This window comes from Haplochromis burtoni, unplaced genomic scaffold, assembly GCF_018398535.1.
Source record: "Haplochromis burtoni strain Fernald_Lab_line unplaced genomic scaffold, NCSU_Asbu1 Contig_719, whole genome shotgun sequence".
Classification (NCBI taxonomy): Eukaryota; Metazoa; Chordata; class Actinopteri; order Cichliformes; family Cichlidae; genus Haplochromis; species Haplochromis burtoni.
The window spans coordinates 56,101-74,661 of NW_024583080.1; the positions used below are offsets into that span (position 1 = coordinate 56,101).

General features: G+C 40.5%; 1 protein-coding gene across 5 annotated transcripts; it reads right to left on the minus strand.

The window, feature by feature from the left end:
* Window positions 1-375: 375 nt before the first annotated feature.
* On the minus strand, window positions 376-18,513 carry LOC102306184 (sphingomyelin synthase-related protein 1). Of its 5 annotated transcripts, none has more exons than XM_014330246.2 (9): window positions 18,389-18,513; window positions 15,547-16,170; window positions 15,284-15,379; window positions 15,078-15,195; window positions 14,750-14,900; window positions 11,382-13,894; window positions 10,089-10,194; window positions 9,743-9,845; window positions 9,282-9,522 (listed from the first exon to the last, which is right to left on the minus strand). In XM_014330246.2, the coding sequence occupies exons 2-6, from the start codon at window positions 16,164-16,166 to the stop codon at window positions 13,590-13,592; spliced, it is 1,290 nt and encodes a 429-aa protein (XP_014185732.1). In that variant the 5' UTR covers window positions 16,167-16,170; window positions 18,389-18,513; the 3' UTR covers window positions 9,282-9,522; window positions 9,743-9,845; window positions 10,089-10,194; window positions 11,382-13,589. The 5 variants fall into 5 exon arrangements, with proteins under 5 accessions (XP_042071367.1, XP_014185732.1, XP_042071368.1 ...); XM_042215434.1 differs by having other exon boundaries at window positions 15,547-16,167; window positions 18,389-18,498; XM_042215436.1 differs by lacking the exon at window positions 18,389-18,513 and adding an exon at window positions 17,970-18,153 and having other exon boundaries at window positions 15,547-16,167.
* Between the last annotated feature and the right edge of the window lie 48 nt (window positions 18,514-18,561).

An 18,561-nucleotide genomic window follows, 5' to 3' on the forward strand; every position in this document is an offset into this window, starting at 1 on the left:
AAGCCCTCTACACAATGTTTTTGAGCTAATTGTAAGGCCACATGAAGTTTAGAGGCCTGTAGGGACTGACTCTGCAGAAAGTTGGCGACGTTTGTGCACTATGTGCCTTAGTGTCTGTTGACTCAGCTCTGTGGCCTACCATTTTGAGTTGCTGTCATTCCCAATCCCTTACACTTTGTTATAATACCACTAACAGCTGACTGGAATATTTAGTAGCTGGACTTGCTGCACTGGTGGGATCCTATCACAGTACCATGCTGAGTTTCAGTGAGCTCTTGAGAGTGACCCATTCTTTCACAAATGTTTGTAGAAGCAGTCTGCATGCCAAGGTGCTTGAATTTATACACCTGTGGCCACGGAAGTGTTTGGATCACCTGAAATCAATCATCACAAGGGGCGAGTTAATACTTTTGGCAATGTAGTCGAAGTTAAAACAGACATTTATTTGAGATATTAGTTGTGACGCTTTCAAGGAATATAAATTTATTAAATTCACACATAAGTAAGTCTCTAGATAAGACACGTTTAAGTAATCCACATGCAGGCAAAACTTGGCACTTACTGCAACAACATAAACATACTGCCTCAACGAAACAAGTTATTTAACACATTTTGATGTAGTTTAAATCATGCCCATGCACATTTGATGTCCAAGCATTTCAATATTTACTGAACCCATCAAAAATAAATTAAGGCCTGCAATTTAACAATGTATATAAGTTAGTAAGTTTCAGTTTTATTTGTCACTTCAATCACAGAACAAAACCCTCCTTGTGTTTTCTTCACCATGAAAGCTAAGACAGAAATTTCACAGGGTTGATACTATGAATATAAAAGACTGAATTGTACTGAAATACGTGAAATACAACGGCAGGGGGTCACTCATAAAACAGTTTGTTACATAAGTGTCTAATATGTCTCAAAATGGCACACCGTGCAGTTCCACGATAAATGAAATGAACATTTATATTTAGGGCCTGTGCTACCACCACAACTGGTAGCACAGTCTCTGAAACAATCTCTGTTACAAACAGTCTCTGAACAGTTCACAGTCTCTGAAAGTGTATGGAAGGATGAGTAGAATCCTTATGAGAGGCATTCCGTCCCACCGTGTAACACATCACTTCAAAGTTTACTTTAGGCATTTTGTTGGTTTGAGGTCCGGTGAGTCTGAAGGCCACAGTATGGTCACACATGTTTTATACTTAATAAACAACTAATATGATTCAGCAAAGGTTTTGACATGTCACAGAAAACAGGTGCAAAAAATAAAACGCATAATGACTATTCTTGGTGTCTGATGGCTCATTGAGACACCTGAACTGAACAACCCCAACCACATTGGTCCTTCTAAAACATTGCAATACCTGTCAAATGACCACTCATGCCTTCTAAATATATCGGCATTTACTATGGTCCTCCACTCTTTCATTCTGTTTTCCCTTTATCTCTGGTCACCACTGTAGGTGTTGATAATACTGCAATATGGATTTGTTCTATGATTCCAGCATAAATTTAAAGTGTTAAAATGTTTAACTGGCAGTAATTCTATAAGTCACAGTTTAGCTAACACCCGCTGGATTTATGTCATAATAACAGGATACAGTAAGATAGTATATGGCATGAAGCATGAAATTCTGAAAAAGCAACAGTTAAGATTAAATGCACCTCCTTTTTCAGTGTCTTTATACGAACACTTCACTTTAAACCACTGACAAAACATTGCACTTTAAAGGTATTTTTTGTTATGCAAATGTTGACTACAATTTTCACCACTGCAGGCAGCATTTTACCAGTGGGTGTGTTGAGATTTTTTCTTAGGTGTTGTGCATTTCTTTTGACGTGATATTTCTTTTAACCTTTACTTTAAATTCCTCAAAAAGTTTTGCTTTTTCCGCACCACCATTGTTTATAGCAGCGATTCCCAAAGTCAAGAGTGCTTCAGCCCAATTAAAAACTAGAAGATCCCATGGGGCACACCCATTTTAAAATTTCACTTCAATTAAAATACAATAAAAAGAGATGTATTTCCTTGAAAATGTTATTCAAAAAACATAAACAGGCTTTTGGCTAGAAATTGCTAAAGTTACCAAGTCATACGTAAAATACTATGGACAATATGGGACCCACCTGCTACTGGGATATAAACTTCAATACAAGAGAAGCAAATATAGGTTGGATTAATAAGTAATATAACAAACTAGCCGCATCTTATCATTTTTATTCACTTTTTAAATAAATAAATCCATTTTACGGAATTTCTGTACCTGTAGTACACTCGCAGCCTATTGTGGCCCCAGCCCACACTTTGGGAATCTGTTTCATAGTAATGCGTCAATGACTAATGCCTGTTTTCTACAAGTACCTGTTTGACTGGACTCGACCTTGTTTTTAGGGTTTGTCATTAGGTGCAAATGGAAAGGTGAAACCCAGCAACAAAAACCAACACCGTGGTTTCCAAGTCTGAGAAAAACCCATAGACTTATAGACTTATACCACTCCCTCGATGTCCTCCATCGTTGTTGTCTTTGTCAGATAAAAATGACGTTGTTATAACGACCCCATGCACATTGAGGTGGAAATGAGAAACTGAGTATAGCAAAGTTGAGTTGAGCCAAAGTTGTGGAAACAAGGCTTCAATGACTTGCTGGGCTGACTGATTGCACCATGTTATGTTACATACTGGTATCATACAAAAGTACAGTTTCGTCCTAGTTTAAGTTCAGTTAATATTTATTTAACACAAAACAAAGATTTTTTTTACATAAACTTGTGGTGAACTTTTTTTTTAAACATATAAATTTACAATAAATAGCTTTAAGCTGCTTTTTAAATGGATCTATTGACATTAAGGTAAGAACAAACAGCAACAGTTTGTCTTACAACTGTACAGTTTACGTAAGAAGGATCCTTTAGGCTGAAGCATCAGTGTCACACGGAGTTGCTCCTGCAGGTTAGAGGCACAGAGGTATGGGACACTTCAATGTGCACAGTGGACATGGGATATTGCTCACACTCTTCCTCTAGTGGGAAACAGCGGCAGTGTAGGAGCACCTCGCTCACCTCTTGCCTAAAGTTGGAGTTCAGGAATCCGTAGATGACGGGGTTAATGCAGGTGGAGGACATGGCCAGCAGGTGGCAGAGGGAGAACAGCAGGTTGTGGTGACAGACGGGCAGAGCCTCCTGGTTCCAGTCTGACACCACGTTGAAGATGGTGAGCGGAAGCCAGCAAAGGGCAAAGACTGTTATGAGAGCAACCAGCATGATGTTGATCCGGCGGCTGTGGGTCATGCGCTGGCACTCGGGGGTCCGGGCGCGGTCCAACATTTCTTTGCGGTGACGGAGCCGCACAATAACTCTAACATAACAGAGCAGGACCAAAAACAGTGGCCCACAGTACTGGAACAGCAGAAGCCACGTGGTGTAAGCGACCCTGTGACCCTGGGATGGCCAGTGCTCCACACAGGCTTCCATATGTGAAGAGGTGGGGACGTAAGAAAAGAGGGAACGGTATGAATTTTTAAGCGCAGACAGGTTTTTGTATGTATGAGTAGGAGATGTGTTGAGATAAGCATGAGGAAAATCTTGGTCATGTACCGATGACACGGGCAGGATTACATTGGTATAGGGCTCATTTGTGAGCAGCTGAAAGGCCAAGAAAGGCAAAGATGTGAAGCAGGCCAGTATCCAAATGAGAACAATCGCCATGTAGGCCTGAGGAACACTTGGTTTCCATCCAGAGGGGTTAATGATAAGCTGGTGCCTTTCTAAGGCGATAAACACTAGAGACAGCACTGACACACTCACAGAGACACACTGGATGAACGGCACCAGGCGACATAACAGCGAGCCAAACACCCAGTGGTCCATGATTGTGTATATGACAGTGAAGGGGAGGCAGAAGACACATACCAGAATGTCAGAGAATGACAGGTTGCAGATGAAAATGCTGGTGACATTGACCTTTTCTCTGCGGCGGGCAATGATGCAAATGAGGCCAATGTTGCCCACCAACCCTAGCACCATTGTAACACTGTACCAGGCTACAAGGCATGCTGTCAGAACAGGAGACATGTGGCACTGCTCATCATGCTCCAGAATGGCGAAGTCTGAGAGGAGCTGGGTCTCATTCCCTGGCCAGTCCTGTACAGACCCATGGCTGGCTCGCTCTTTCTCCCAAGCTGAGGATTGTGGAGGGGTGGAGCTGTTGAAGATCAAAGGAAAAGGTGACGCTGACAAAGAAGACTGGGTTGTGTTGCCACTCAAGGACATCTCACCAAGACTGAAGTGTCACCAGCACCATGGATCAAACTGTCCATCCCAGCCCTCTGAAAACATGCATCTGAAACAAAGAGAGAAATCACAGATTCATGAAATACATTTATTCTACTGCTCTTATACTATAGAAGTCAATTAATGTGTGTATGTAGGAGTAATACTGTTGCTATAAATGAAGGAGAACTAAGCTGATCCTGTTTCTAAAAAATAGAAACTACATGTGTGAGGAATTAGTGCCTGATAGAGTTGAAGGAAGTTCAATTATATGTACAATAAATGTTTGATGGGGTGGAACCATCAGCGTAGCTTTGTGCTGAACATTGGGGGGGAGGGGGGGGTCAAGATCTCTGTCTAAATAAATAAAAAATCTGGGTAAATTCCCAGATGATTAAATATGCTACTATATTGCTGGTAATACCTGAAATGAGTAAAGAAAATCAGCCTATTTATGCAAGATAATTCATAATTTTATTGGTGGTGGTGGGGGGGTTATATTGGTTGCGTCTGATTATGGTAAATGGCCTGTATTTATATAGCGCTTTACTAGTCCCTAAGGACCCCAAAGCGCTTTACATATCCAGTCATCCACCCATTCACACACACATCCACACACTGGTGATGGCAGCTACATTGTAGCCACAGCCACCCTGGGGCGCACTGACAGAGGTGAAGCTGCTGGACATTGGCGCCACCGGGCCCTCTGACCACCACCAGTAGGCAACGGGTGAAATGTCTTGCCCAAGGACACAACGACCGAGACTGTCCAAGCCGGGGCTCGAACCGGCAACCTTCAAATTACAAGGCGAACTCCCAACTCTTGAGCCACATTATTGGGGGGTCATAACCCCTCTAACCCCCCTGGAAATTACGCCCCTGGGTGGAACAGTGGTTAGCACTATTGCTTCATGGCAAGAAGGTTGCGGGTTCAGGCTGAGGCCTTTCTGTGTGGAGTTTTTTATGTTCTCCTGTGTCTGCACGGGTACTCCGGCTTCCTCCCACAGTCCAAAGACATGCAGTTAGTCAGGTTAGGTTAAATGGTGAATCTAAGTGATGAGAACATGTTTGTCTGTCTCTTTGTTAGCCCTGCGACAGACTGAGAACCTGTCCAGGGGTTGGTAAGCAAAAGAAAATGGATGAGTGGGTTACTATGAAATGTTTTACTAACATTCATGGGTCCCCAGAGCAGAAATCCTAAACACTATGATGACTCATTGGCTAGTTTGCTGACTTCAAATTCGTAGGGGCTCTTTGGTGTAGCAAGGATATCAGGACTGCGAGTAATGGATGGTCTGTGTGAGTCATTGCAGTCACTTTATGGTCAATCTGTGTCTACACAAGATTCATTCAGGCCCACTACTGAGTCGTATATTACCTGACATTTTGGAAGTCCTCAGATCCCACTAAACAAGTAGTATTACATTCACTGGCCTCACTTATTAGTTACGCTTTGCCAGTACAAGGTTGGTCCCCCGTTTGCCTTTGGAGTGCATTAATTCTTCATGGCAGAGATTCAACAAAGTGCTGGAAAAATTCCTCAGAGTTTTAGTCCAAATTAACATGATAGAGTCACACAGTTGGTGCAGATTCTTTGGCTGTGCGTTTATCTTCCATTCCACCACATCCCAAAGGTGCTCTATTTCTGAAATGATGCATATTTCTGCTGTAAGCAGCCATCTGAGTATAGATGCAATATGGTCATAAAAAACATGATCATCAACAATACTCGGGTAGGCTGTACTATTTAAATGATGTTCAGTTGGTATAAAGAGGCCCAGAGTGTACAAAAAAAATATCCCCCAAGTCATTTCGCCATTACTAGGCAGGATAGATCTTTATTGTGTTTATTTATGCTTATTATGCAAAATTCTGACCCATCAAATTTTTTTCATCAGACCAAGCAACATTTTTCCAGTCTTTTCCTGTCCACTTCTGGTTAGCTTGTGTGAAATGTCAGCTAAGAAGATTCCTTGCATTCCTCTTCTTAGCTGACAGGAGTGGCACCTAGTGTGGTCTTCTGCTACTGCCTATACCAGGGGTAGAGAACTCCAGACCTCGAGAGCCGGTGTCCTGCAGGTTTTAGATCTCACCCTTGATCAACACGTCTGAATCAAATGATTAGTTCATCACCAGGTCTCTGGAGACTTCAAGACATGTTGAAGAGGTAATTTAGCCATTTAGACCAGCTGTGTTGGATTAAGGACACATCTAAAACCTGCAGGACACTGGCTCTCGGGTTCCCTACCCCTGGCCTATACGCTTCAAGGCTTGACAGATAATGTGTTTAGAGATGCTCTTCTGCATAGCTCTGTCATAAAGAGCGGTTATTAGAGTTACCGTTGCCCTTGGCAATCTGGCCATACTCCTTTGACTTTTGGCATCAATACGACATTTTAGCCCAGGCTTTTTTGGGCTGTTCTCTGAAAACTGTAGAGACAGTTGTGTGGGATAATCCAAGCAGTTTCTGACACAATCAGACCAACCCTTATATCAGCAACAATCATGCGACATTCAAAGTACTTTAAATCATCCCATTCTAATGCTAAGGTTGAACTTCATATCTATATTAACTAGCGTCCATGTGACAGCTGATTATATTTGTGTTAACAAGCAGTTGAACCACTGTACCTAACAAAGTGGCCAGTGAATGTTTGTACATTACAAAAGGCAAAATAGACTTGATAAAATACAACAGAAGCTGTGCTTGTGTAGACAGGTGAGTTGGTGAAGATAAGAGAGTATGTGTTCTGTCAGTCCTGTGAGACAGATGACTGAAAAACGTGCAGAAAAAATGCACGTGGTGGAGACAAACTGTCAGGACCAACGACTGCTCTTGCGATCCTCCACACTTTAAATCCAGATGTTGAACATTATAATTATTAAACATCTAGATTTATCTTTGTCTTAGATATCAGGTTGACTGCAGTCCTCATGTAAGAATGACACCTATATAAAAAGGAAGAAAATATGAAGTGCTTTCACAGTTTAAATAACAAAAGACTTTGAGTACAGGTGATAAAAGGTGATAATTACATTCTTTTGTAAGCGACTTGGCCTCACACTAATAATTGCTGCAATTCCTTGTCCAAAAATCAACAGTCAGGTCTCAAGACTGAACATAAAAAGCTAATGATATCAACATGATTATGAATACACAGACTTAGATTCATTTATTTTAATGAAAGGGTATGACATTGTCATGATCCTAAAAATGGACTAGCCATCTTCCCTGGAACCTCTGCTATGTGCCATGAAAACCATAAGAAAACGAGACTGTCACTTTCCATTAACAGCGCACACACTTTGCTATCAGTCACCTCACCCTGCATCATTACTAACCTACTGTGTCAGTGTGTTGAGTGAGCTGCAGGCAGGGTGGCACAGCATCGATCATCCTTTGTTCGGTGAGGAAAGGCAAGTGTAATGTCACCGGTAACTACATGCAACAAATAACTGCAACAGTGAGTAGAAACCATGTACAGCAGTAGTAAGAAAAGGAAATATTGAAAACCAACAGCCATTTTTAAACCGCTAATGCTGCAATTGTGCGATGCTGTGGGGAACACATACATCAAGTAGTTGTGTTAGTGTGTTGGACACACTGCAGCGCTAAGTCTCTGCATGGTAAGGAACACTGTGACCTGTCTCCACTTGACCCGTCATATTATTCTTATCTTTGCCTCAAAAAGTGCCCTCCATCTCAGAGAAAATAGATGAAACAGAAATGAAGGCAAGGCTGTTATGTTATTTTTAAAAAGACATTGTACTGTGCAGTGAAAGGTGGATTCCACATATACCTTTTAAGCAGCAATCTTGCACTTAATCTACCTGCTAAAGAGTGCTGAGGGTAGTGTCATATAAAGGTAATATTTCTGAGAAATGAAAAATAGTTTATTATAGCTGAACACTGCACTTGATTATAAAGGTCTGACATGTGCTATTCCAAAGGGATGAACAATTTGGGGTTTTTTGTTTTTTTTTTGCGTGTAATGAATCTGTACTGCAGGTAAAATGCATTTGAAAATGAAAATAAAGATATATGCTTGACTGAAAAACAAAAAAAGCCCAGTCTTTCAATTACCCCTCTGCAATCACAGGTTGTGTTTCTGCTTCACTTCTTACCAGTACAGCCACTTACTAGATTCTAAAAATTTCCTAAATCCAAAAGAATAGTCCAATATGTGTGTGCAATCGATACAGCTGCTCAGAGACTATTTTCTTTCATATTGCCTTGTGCCGGTGATAATCAGGGTAACGGCAGCAGGCACTGTGCAGTGTGCTCAACCTGAGCTAAGCCTTGTTATCTGCTGGAGGTGTCAGGGATTGTGGGTGACACCTCTCAAATCTACTACAAATACTTTCACAATGTGGTTCTCTTTACATTTCAACAAAGAACACGAAATATGAATGCAATGTTGTTCCCCTGTTTGCGTTTTCTTTTGGATAAATACCACCAGACATGCGTGCTGTCAGATGCTTTTGTTAGACTGTATAATTGAAAAGATATTTGTAGAAGGAGAGACCTACATTACACCTGCTTACAGTCTCTGGACACTGCAAGCTGACAGTCTAGAAACAATACAGCATTCATTTCATAGCTGATTGAATCCTAATCAATACTGATTTCCCTCGACAAAGATGATGAATCCATTCAATACATCAATATTGCGTGTTTAAAAAAAAGAAAGATAAAGGACTCACGTGATGGTTTAGCTGAAAAATGAGTTTCAGTGAAGCCAGGATGAGAGAAAATGATGCTCTGAACAGGTGTGAATCCTCAGGGATTAGAGTTGGAGAAGAAGCTGTGCACTATAACAACCAAAGCAATTGTGTCAGAGGCAGCAGCGAGAGGAGCACAGCTATAATTGTGCTTAGAGCCCCTTCAGGTGCCAAAGACCCTCTGAGGACCGTGCTCTGCTGTCACACAGTGGTGAATTTATTCAATTGCATCCTGAAAATGAAACCAGCTGCAAGTGCTGACAAGAAGACACTGAAGACTCAGGAAGCAGAGTTGAACCGAATTTATTGATGAAGAGCAAGTTTGATAAAGTGGTCATCTTTGTTCATTGGTAATTTAATGTCATAATCTAGACCCAGTCTGGATTTTAGTCGCCTTTAGAGTGTATTCAGATAGGGCTGCACTCTTTTTCATTGTCAGACTTCATCACCACCTTAACAGAGCAGGCCTTCTCATTCACAACCAGCTCACACTCCTCAGGAACATCTACAGTGTTTGCATCGGGGATCCTATGATACAAAAAGAAAAAAAGAAACAATAATAATCAAAAACAATCTCAGGGGTTTTGTTCATTTAGTAACTCTTAAATTGGAAGTTATCACTGTTAAAGCCTAAAAAGAGAACTTATCACAGTCCTACGAGTAAGAAAGCTGAGAGAAAAGAGGTTTATTTGTTTAAAGGAAAAATGCCTTAATGATTAAAAAAAAAACAATAATGTGGAAGTCTTACTTGCTACAGCAGCTCAAACCCTCGCTTGTACAAGAGCAGTCCATGCAGTCTCTCACCCATGCAGAGTCAAAATCATGCAGCTCTCCATCCTTATCCACACACCCTACATGTAAAGAAATGAAAACACAGCTCAACTCAAAGGAGTTGTTGACTTACTTACTCAGAGGCACTCCTTACTTGTGTTTAAGCATCTATTAGTGTATGCATAGGTGTGGTTAAGGGATTAGATGTGGAATAAATGTCTAATATCTGTAAATCATGACAGAGAAACCTTTCCCCCACACCCAGTGTCCTGCTGCACTGCTGCAGTATTGTATCTGTACAAGAAAGGTCTCATGTGACTCACCTTTTGGAGGGTTATTTGGATCTTTGACCTCTAACTCCTCGAAGAAGCATTGAGAGTGACAGAGCACAACGAGCCCCAGCAGACAGACAAACACATGTAGAGAGGACTGAAAGAGAAACACATTTCATACTAAAGTAATTTCTATCCTTTTAAGACCTTTAACATGACAGGAAATGGCCAACTACTGCTTCGACTAACAACTATTCTGTTCAGTTGACACAGTGTATACACAGTTGTACCTTATATCTTACATAACCCGAGGCGTGTGTAAATATAAAATACAATTCTGAAAAAGCAGAATGATTTGCAGGTGTCATAAACTCAGTGTTTAAACTAAGATATTTTACTAATTCATGAAAATTATGAGCTTATTTTGAATCTGAATTGACAGTACCACATCTAAAAAAAAAAAAAAGTAGGTACAATTACTAAAAAGAAAGTCAAAGATTTGTAATTAGGTTCATTGGCAACAGGTTAGCAACAGGACTGAGCAGAGGTTTACCAATCTGCAAAAATCTGCCTCTACAAATTGTGGAAGAATTTCAGAATAATGTGACCCAACATAAACTGCAAAGACTTTGAATATTTCATCATCTACAGCACAAAACATCATCCAAAGATTCAGAGCATCTGCAGAAATCTCTGTGCGCAGGAGATACGACTGAAAACTAATTCTGGACGTTTGATCTTTGGTCCATCAGGCAGGACGAGATTAAGAACAAGGATGAATCTGTCACGGAAATCCCTGCATGGGCTCAAAAAAAACACTTCCAGAAATCACTGTACAAAGTTAACTGTGTCATCCACAAATGCCACTTAAAGCTCTATCATACAAAGAAGAAGCCATATATGAACATGATGATGAAAAGCCACCATCTTCTCTGAGCCAAAGCTTATTTAAAATGGACAAAGTGAACCAAACTTTTGGTCGATCAAGAAATATTTTTGTGGACTATAGTTAAAAAAAGAGTGGATGCAACACAGAGATAAACAGGGAAGCTTTGGTACCATTAAATTAATTTAAAAAAAAAAAATGTTAAATTTTCTCTTTTTAAACACTGGTATGATTTACATATTCTATGGTGAATAAAACATGGGTTTATGAGATTTAAAAATCTGTTTTCTTTTACATTTTATAACATTTTTGGAACTGAGTTTGTGAAATATATACACTCTGACAACAATTACGTGATTGAAATCTCATAACTATTCATATTTACATTTATACTGAAAGTTATTTTAAAAAAATAGCTGTGATTAGAGAATATATAAAAGAAAGTGTAAAATACGTACCATCCTCAGTTATGATGTATCCCAGCCAACAGAAAAACTGTGTGTGAAAAGTCGGTAGTCACGGATTTTATTAAGGTGTGACTCCCATGTATATCATTATGATAATATTTAAACAGTGATGAACGTTTTTTATCAAATATTTGTTTTAAGGTGGAGAAGACCAGCAGGTTATGTTGAAACTGCATATCAAAAACAACATTTTCACCAGCGATAGAAATGGTTTGTTTCTTCTCACGAATCAAACTCAAGCACAGTGAAAAAGCAGCCGTGAAATAATTAGTCAGAAAAACAAAAGTTATTTTCCTTGTCTAGCAACTTTTATTCCTGAGCCAAAAGGCAGAGATTGATTACTTGCATCGATAAACGATACGCGTTGTAAACAGTTAAAGTTTGGATCAGACCTGCCAGAGTAAACACTGCACTTTTGAACCTTTGCTTATTAAAAAAAAACAAACTGCTTTTAAAGCTTTATAGGCAACAGATGATATCTCCATGTTTCTACAGTCACCACTTAACAATCAGTAAAAAAAATAAAATTAAAAAAAAAAATCGTAGAAAACCATGACAGAGTATCAAACTGGGATAAAGAAACAATTACACATATAAGGTTTAATGTGCAAAATATACATTTTTTGCAATGAATATTCACATACTTTATTGAGTTTAACTCTGAATATAGGGAGCTCTATGTCAGTGGTGAGTTCATCTTAGTGCAAGTGAAATAAAAGACATTTTTTATGTTAGTGCAGAGGATTTGTTTTTCTTTTTGCACATCTAAAGAAACGAGTGCTCCTTTGGTAGCAGCTATCCAACAGGTGTCAGATATGTTTGCAGCAAAGCCTGAGCTCTGAGGCATCACCACCTCAACTCCCGAAGAGGCACAACTACAGTATCAACCCACAGCTATCTCATTAGATTTCTGCTGTAATTATCAAGTACCACCAAAAACCCAAACCACCACCGAACAGTAAACAAACCCAAAGCAGAAGCTAAGAATGACAAAAGTGATCATTTAAAGGCAAATCTTCAAAGAAAATAAGTGTACCTGCATCGCTTAGCCAACAAATAAATCTCATTCTTTTCCTTTGGCAGTGTGCAATTACATTTAAAGGTACTGCTCAACATTTTGAGACAAACACTTATTCAGCGTCTGATATAATGTACATATGAAACTGACTTTTTGGAGTCATGTGACCGCTAACCACGTGATGTTAACTTTTGCCATTTTGGACATGTGACAATATAGGCCAAGTAAATAAGGCCCCACTCTCACAGGTGTAGAGAACATTCAGTGACCCGACCCCCACCAGTTACTAGGGAAAACAAGTAATCCCCTACTGCTTGGCAAAAACCTCTTTGAGATCATTTTGATTCCCCATAGTTAGCATGAAAACAGCAACTTGTCTGCAATCACTCACCAACTGCTCTCCAAAAAGTAGTTAAACTGTGAGAAGTCCAACAAACAGAGACTATTTGACTTTAAAGTGAAAGCAGAAGTTGAGTTTTAAAAATAACATTGTAAACTGTGAGACAATCTCCATTTCTGGTTTGCGCTACACTTTTTCCAAGTTTCACTACCACTCAGTGGGTAGTAAGAGAGTATTTCCACTTAAGTTGGTATCTTCCATGCTAACTACAGACGTTTACAATGATCTTCTTGCAACCACGGCAATCACAGGGTGAATGTATTTTTCTTAGCAACTGGTGGTTGTATCATGTCCAACATGGTGAGAAATCTGTTGTCCTGTGAGAAACCTCTATAGTTAGCAGCCAGACAGCATAGCTTAGCTTAGCGTAAAGACCAGAAACAACCAACGACATTTATCCAAAGTTAAAAAATTAAAAAATAAAAATCCAAACAACAGATATCAAAACATCAGTATTACTAAAACTTGATGTTTATAAAAAGAGTTTATCATTTCAAATGTGCTGGTAGTGTACCCTTAAACAGACCCTGGTCAACTATACCCCGGTTTCCAGTCCATGTGCTAAGCTTAGCTAAATGTCAACATAGAAGTTAGCTAACTTCTATATTGACAGCTAATCTAACATGTAAGAAAGTATTGTTCCACAACTGTCACTTTTATCAGAGAAATTAATCAAAGAGAACATGTTTTTAAGTTTTTTTGTATAATAAATTATCAAGTTTTTTCACTAAGGCATTCACATTAGAGTCCCATGCATGTTTCCACTACTGTAACTTCAACTTTATCCAATCAGAGTTTTCATGAAGGCCGGTTTACTGAAGGGCCAGTGATACTGGTTGGGGACGGGTCCATTCACGTTACACTCAAAAAAGGAGAACATGGGGAACCAAATGCGTGCCCTTCGGCTATGCTGGTAGGCACGAGTGTTAGCTAAGGTGTGATAGTAGAGGAAGAGGCGAGTGGTGATGTAGAAGGCGATGAACACGTCGATGGAGTAGTGCTCGTGAGCAGCCAGGATGAAGAAAATCCCAAACAGGTTTAACACCCAAGATATGGTGTGAATCAGATTCCATGTTCGTGGAGTATCTGCAATTAGGAAACATAATTATAAGACATGCTCAGTGTATTTTATGTGTATCCAAAGCTTGCAGACATCCTTGGTACTAGTTTATTTTGAGCTGGACAGCTGGTATGAGATATTTGTGCTGATATACTTTGTTGTTGCCAAATGTGCCACTGTGCATTTTGTCCAGACATATCCACTTTGGTCTTCTCTATCCAAAAGACATTTTTCCAGAGGTTTTGTGGTTTGTTGAAAGGAAGTTTTCAAAGCTTAACATTAATGCCATGTTCTTTTTAGGGAGAAGAGTCTCCTGGCAACTCTTCCAAACAAGCCATACTTGTTCGGTCTTTTTCTGATTGATGGACTTCAAATAGTTTGGAAATGGACTTTAACTGCTCCCAGACTGATGGGCAGAAACAACTGTTTCTGATACATTTCATGTTTGGCATTGTGTTAACACTTGTCTAAATGCTCCAAATCAACAAACAGCCGCTGCAAACCTCTACTGTGATAGAGGTGCTCACACTTGCTGATGATCAGATATTACTTACACTTGTTTCTACTTGTGGTCTTGATTCCTGTGACAGCAGTAAGCCTGTGCTTTGTTGTTTTATGCATTACTTCTGCATTTTGGCTTATCTATTGTTAAATAAATAATGACATGAGGTGTATTTAAGGGAATTTAAGACCTGCTGAGGAACAGGTGATTTATAAAAAAAATTAAGTCCCAATACATAAAACCTTAGAGTTAAAAGAAGGTGTACTTTCCTTAATTATAATCACAGCATTTCTTTCCTACTAGTAAAAATACAAGACCTAACAAGAAAGTACACTCTCACTAAACTCATTGAAAGCCGAACAAAATAATTAATCCTCACATTCAGTCACAAAGAAGTTGAGCATCGTGATGACAACAGTGTGCCCACTGAACATGTAGTCTCCACAGGTTTGCACGCCTGTCAGAGTCATCCCAAATCCACTCCAGATTGTTAGAGCCCTCTGTATCTTTCCCCAGGTGTCACCATATGTCTGAGGGACAAAAAAAACCCCTCCAGTAATTAGTCATGCTGTGAATCACAGTGGCAGCTGTTTATTAGTTATCACCGCAGTACAGCTGAGTGATCAACTGAACTGTAACACTGCCAACAGCAATGAGAATAAAAATTTTAAAAAACTCCAGGAGGAAAAATGATTTGCACTTCCCACCTTGCTGGCACACTTCAGGTGCTGCCCTGGCACAGAAAGCGAGGTGGCAAACATGGTGCAGCAACGAAGCAAAAACACCGTTCCCATTAAAGAACACAGCCGCCTGAAGAGGATGGACCTGAAACACAGACGCACGCCCAACTCAGTGTAATGTGATGGCAGCAGCTAGGAATGTGCAAACTGCAGAAACGACACCTATGGGCTACCTGTGTTTGTGAAGGAGCAGGATCAACAGAAACATGTAACATAAGATGAGACCACAAGCTTCAGCCATGGCAAAAGCCCAAGGAATTCTGGGTACACTGTTAAGAGTACAAAAACATGCATATCAGAAAGCAGATAAGATATGAGTGCAGCTCAATGTGTACGTGAACTATGGAGCTTACGTTGCTCAACAATCCCTGGAACCACCATATAGATACTTATCAGTGCAAAATATGCAAAACATATAAAATATGCAAGCTTGTACCTGTCCAGGAATATATCAGGCAGCGGTGGGTATGTCCTCATGTCAGGGACGCGCTCATGTACGATGACCATAACAAAAGATGTGAATCCAAAAACAAGAAAAACATATATGGAACTGATGACTGTTTTCCAAACCTCTGGGTCCAATCTACCAGCTAAGTGCTGCCTACACCTCCCGTTGGAGTGTGTGTGACACAGCACCTCTCCTGAGCTGTATCCAGATCTATTGCTGTTCCTTGACCGCAGCTCAGTCCCGTTACACAAGCGATCACCTCCATTACACCCGTCAGCTCCATCGCAGCTCCACTTGACCCCAGTAGTGCCTGTGGAGAGCCCGGCGGGAAGACTGTCCGAAGGTGCGAGGCCCAGCTCCTCTAGCTGGGCCTGGTTTTTTCTCTGGAGCTGGCGGAGGGCTATGGTTAGCCTTTTGATGTCTCCCAGCACCGTGAGGCCCAGAGGAGGACCCCTCAGGTCGGCCTCAGTCAGAGCCAGCAGACTGAGGCCGTCCAGGCGGTGCTGTGTGCACAGTAGCTCCACGTACTGCCCAAAACCTTCTTCCTTCAGCCACTGGGCCACCTGCTTACAGCTCCAGGCACTCACATCATCTTCCGACAGTGCCATGCTGCTGCAGAAACAAACACTGTTAAGTAACGTGGGGTATGACAGATAAAAAAATAACTGAAATTACAGCGGCAGAGAAAAGAAGTATGAACACGCACACACACTGATGTGCTGACTGATCAAAGGGTGCTGTTAACAATTCTCTAAAGCTTGATAATTAAGTGCCACTTCCTCCTCTGCATTTTGATCACTTGATTTCATAACTGTTCAGTGCCATTCTTTTAATGCAAAACTGCCTGAAGCTCACCCACTGACACTTCTACTCAATTTGCATGAAAATTAACACGAGCACTTTCCCCGCTGTTCATATCATACAGCGCTGCAGTTATATAAATTATTCATAAGTTTGCTGATTATTCTCCACAGTGTAGTGGTTTACACATTCGAATAACAAGCGAGAGATCGCTGGTTTGATCTCCGGGAAGAGTCATGAATCTCTTTGGTTCATCCAGAAGATCATCTGGGGTGTAGATCTGCCAAATTAAATATGCGGAAAAGCCCGCTGTGGCGACCCGTTATGAATGACAGAGCAGCTGAAAGTAGCTTCTTTATTCTCCAAACCATTCATGTTTTTTTTTTTCTTTTTTGGCATGAAATTTGATTTAAAAAAAAAAAAAAAAGCAGCATCAGGCACAGCAGCATCTCAAATGTCTTGTTTGGAACAAAACAGTATAGTAACCAAAGTAAAACTAAATGAGAGCAAATTTCAACAAATTTATTGTTTCTTTAGTAAATATATGGGTTAGAGGTCTGTTATTTTTGTCACAGATAAGCATATCCATCATGACTTCTCCAAAACTGGGATTTGTAATCCAGCCGTCCCAGAATTGAAGCCACTTTGATAATTTAGAGATTGTTAGATGGACAAAATGAGTCCTTTCAAGGTCAAGGCAAATTGTTATTGCCGTATTTTACAGTTTTCACATTTTTGGTCACTTTAACAATTAAAAAGTCATCATTTTTAATCAGTAAGTGCAGGGTTAATTAGCCGAGGGGTTGGCTGCCTGCTTGTGCTCTTATTTAGTGAAACTCTGCAGTGCACGCTGCAGCCTGCTTAGCTGGTTTTGCATCATCTGTGTTCAGGTCAGTGACTGTACGTTAGCACTTTGTCCTGCTTTAGCCAGGGCAGAGTGTCCCACCTAAAGCAGGAATTCAAAACCCCAAAACAGTGAGTCACTAAAAAAAACCACAGGAGACTATAATCAATCTTTGCTTTGCAGTTCGCTCATTTCTGCCCTTTGAACTATGACAAGCTCACCACTGTACAGCTCCACTTGTACTCCAAAGGTCTACAAGTTCAACCAACACGGCTGTAGTACTGTACCGATGGCCTGCCTGCTGAGTCGACACTATATACAGCCTTGAAATTTTTATTTTGTACTGAACCAAACCGAGAAAATCCAGGAATAATTCTTTTTTATCATGATGTTAAACAGGATCATTATGGAGCTGACTGATTGAATGATTAGCTGATCAAGCAGCAAAAAATTAACTGACAAAATTCATCAAACAATCCTTCTAAGAAGCAGAAAATCTGGTAGTTTCTGGAACGTGCTGTACATTTTTTCGTAATATATTCTGACATTTTAACAGCTAAACATTTATGACAAGATTAATTGATTTAAAAATAAAACAGCCTAAATACTAGATTCTAGCCTCAAAGCTTTTGTTGGTGGTTTCTGAATTTTGCCTTCAGCCTGACAGCCACACCTAGTATGACATCACTCCTCTGACACTGGTTCAGTTTGGCACTGAAAGTCACCGCTGATGAAAATCCCTGAAACCTACAAGCAGCTCACTCACCGAGGCGTGTGCAGATCTGCTCCCTCAAAGAGAAATAAGTTATTTTTAACTAGCCTCGAGATTTTACTGGCAACATCCCGCAGCTACTTGGGATATAAAAGTGCCATGTCAGCTTGTTTGGCTGGCTTACAGTGAGTCACAGTCAGGCAGTAGGACACAGCTCAGTGTGTGTGTGTGTGTGTGTGTGTGTGTGTGTGTGTAAGAGAGAGCGAGAGAAAGCCCTTCAGTGTGTGAGAGAGACAGAGGCAGCTCAACAAAGAGCTCATAGTGTCTTTTCACCGCAGAGGCTACAATGTAACGTCAGATTGCAACATTTCACTACTAGCTCAGCAACTTTCTTCACATGAACAAAAATGTTCAACTTAGAGCAAACACGTCACAGGAAGTCCACTTTATTATCCAATGATCGTCTCACTTACCAAACATCCACTGTCACTGCGCTGCTACAAGGTGCGGATGAGCCGTCTGTTTACTCCACCGCTCATAGGAGTATTTCACAGCCAACATGCTTCGGACTACTAAGCAACAACAAACAGGAAGAGGCAACAGCAAACAAAAAGCAGCCAAGAGGAGCAGGATGCCTCCTGCGAGA

Excerpts from the sequence above, each read along its gene's own strand:
- LOC102306184 (XM_042215433.1), bottom strand. The coding sequence starts at position 4,272 with ATGTCCTTGAGTGGCAACACAACCCAGTCTTCTTTGTCAGCGTCACCT.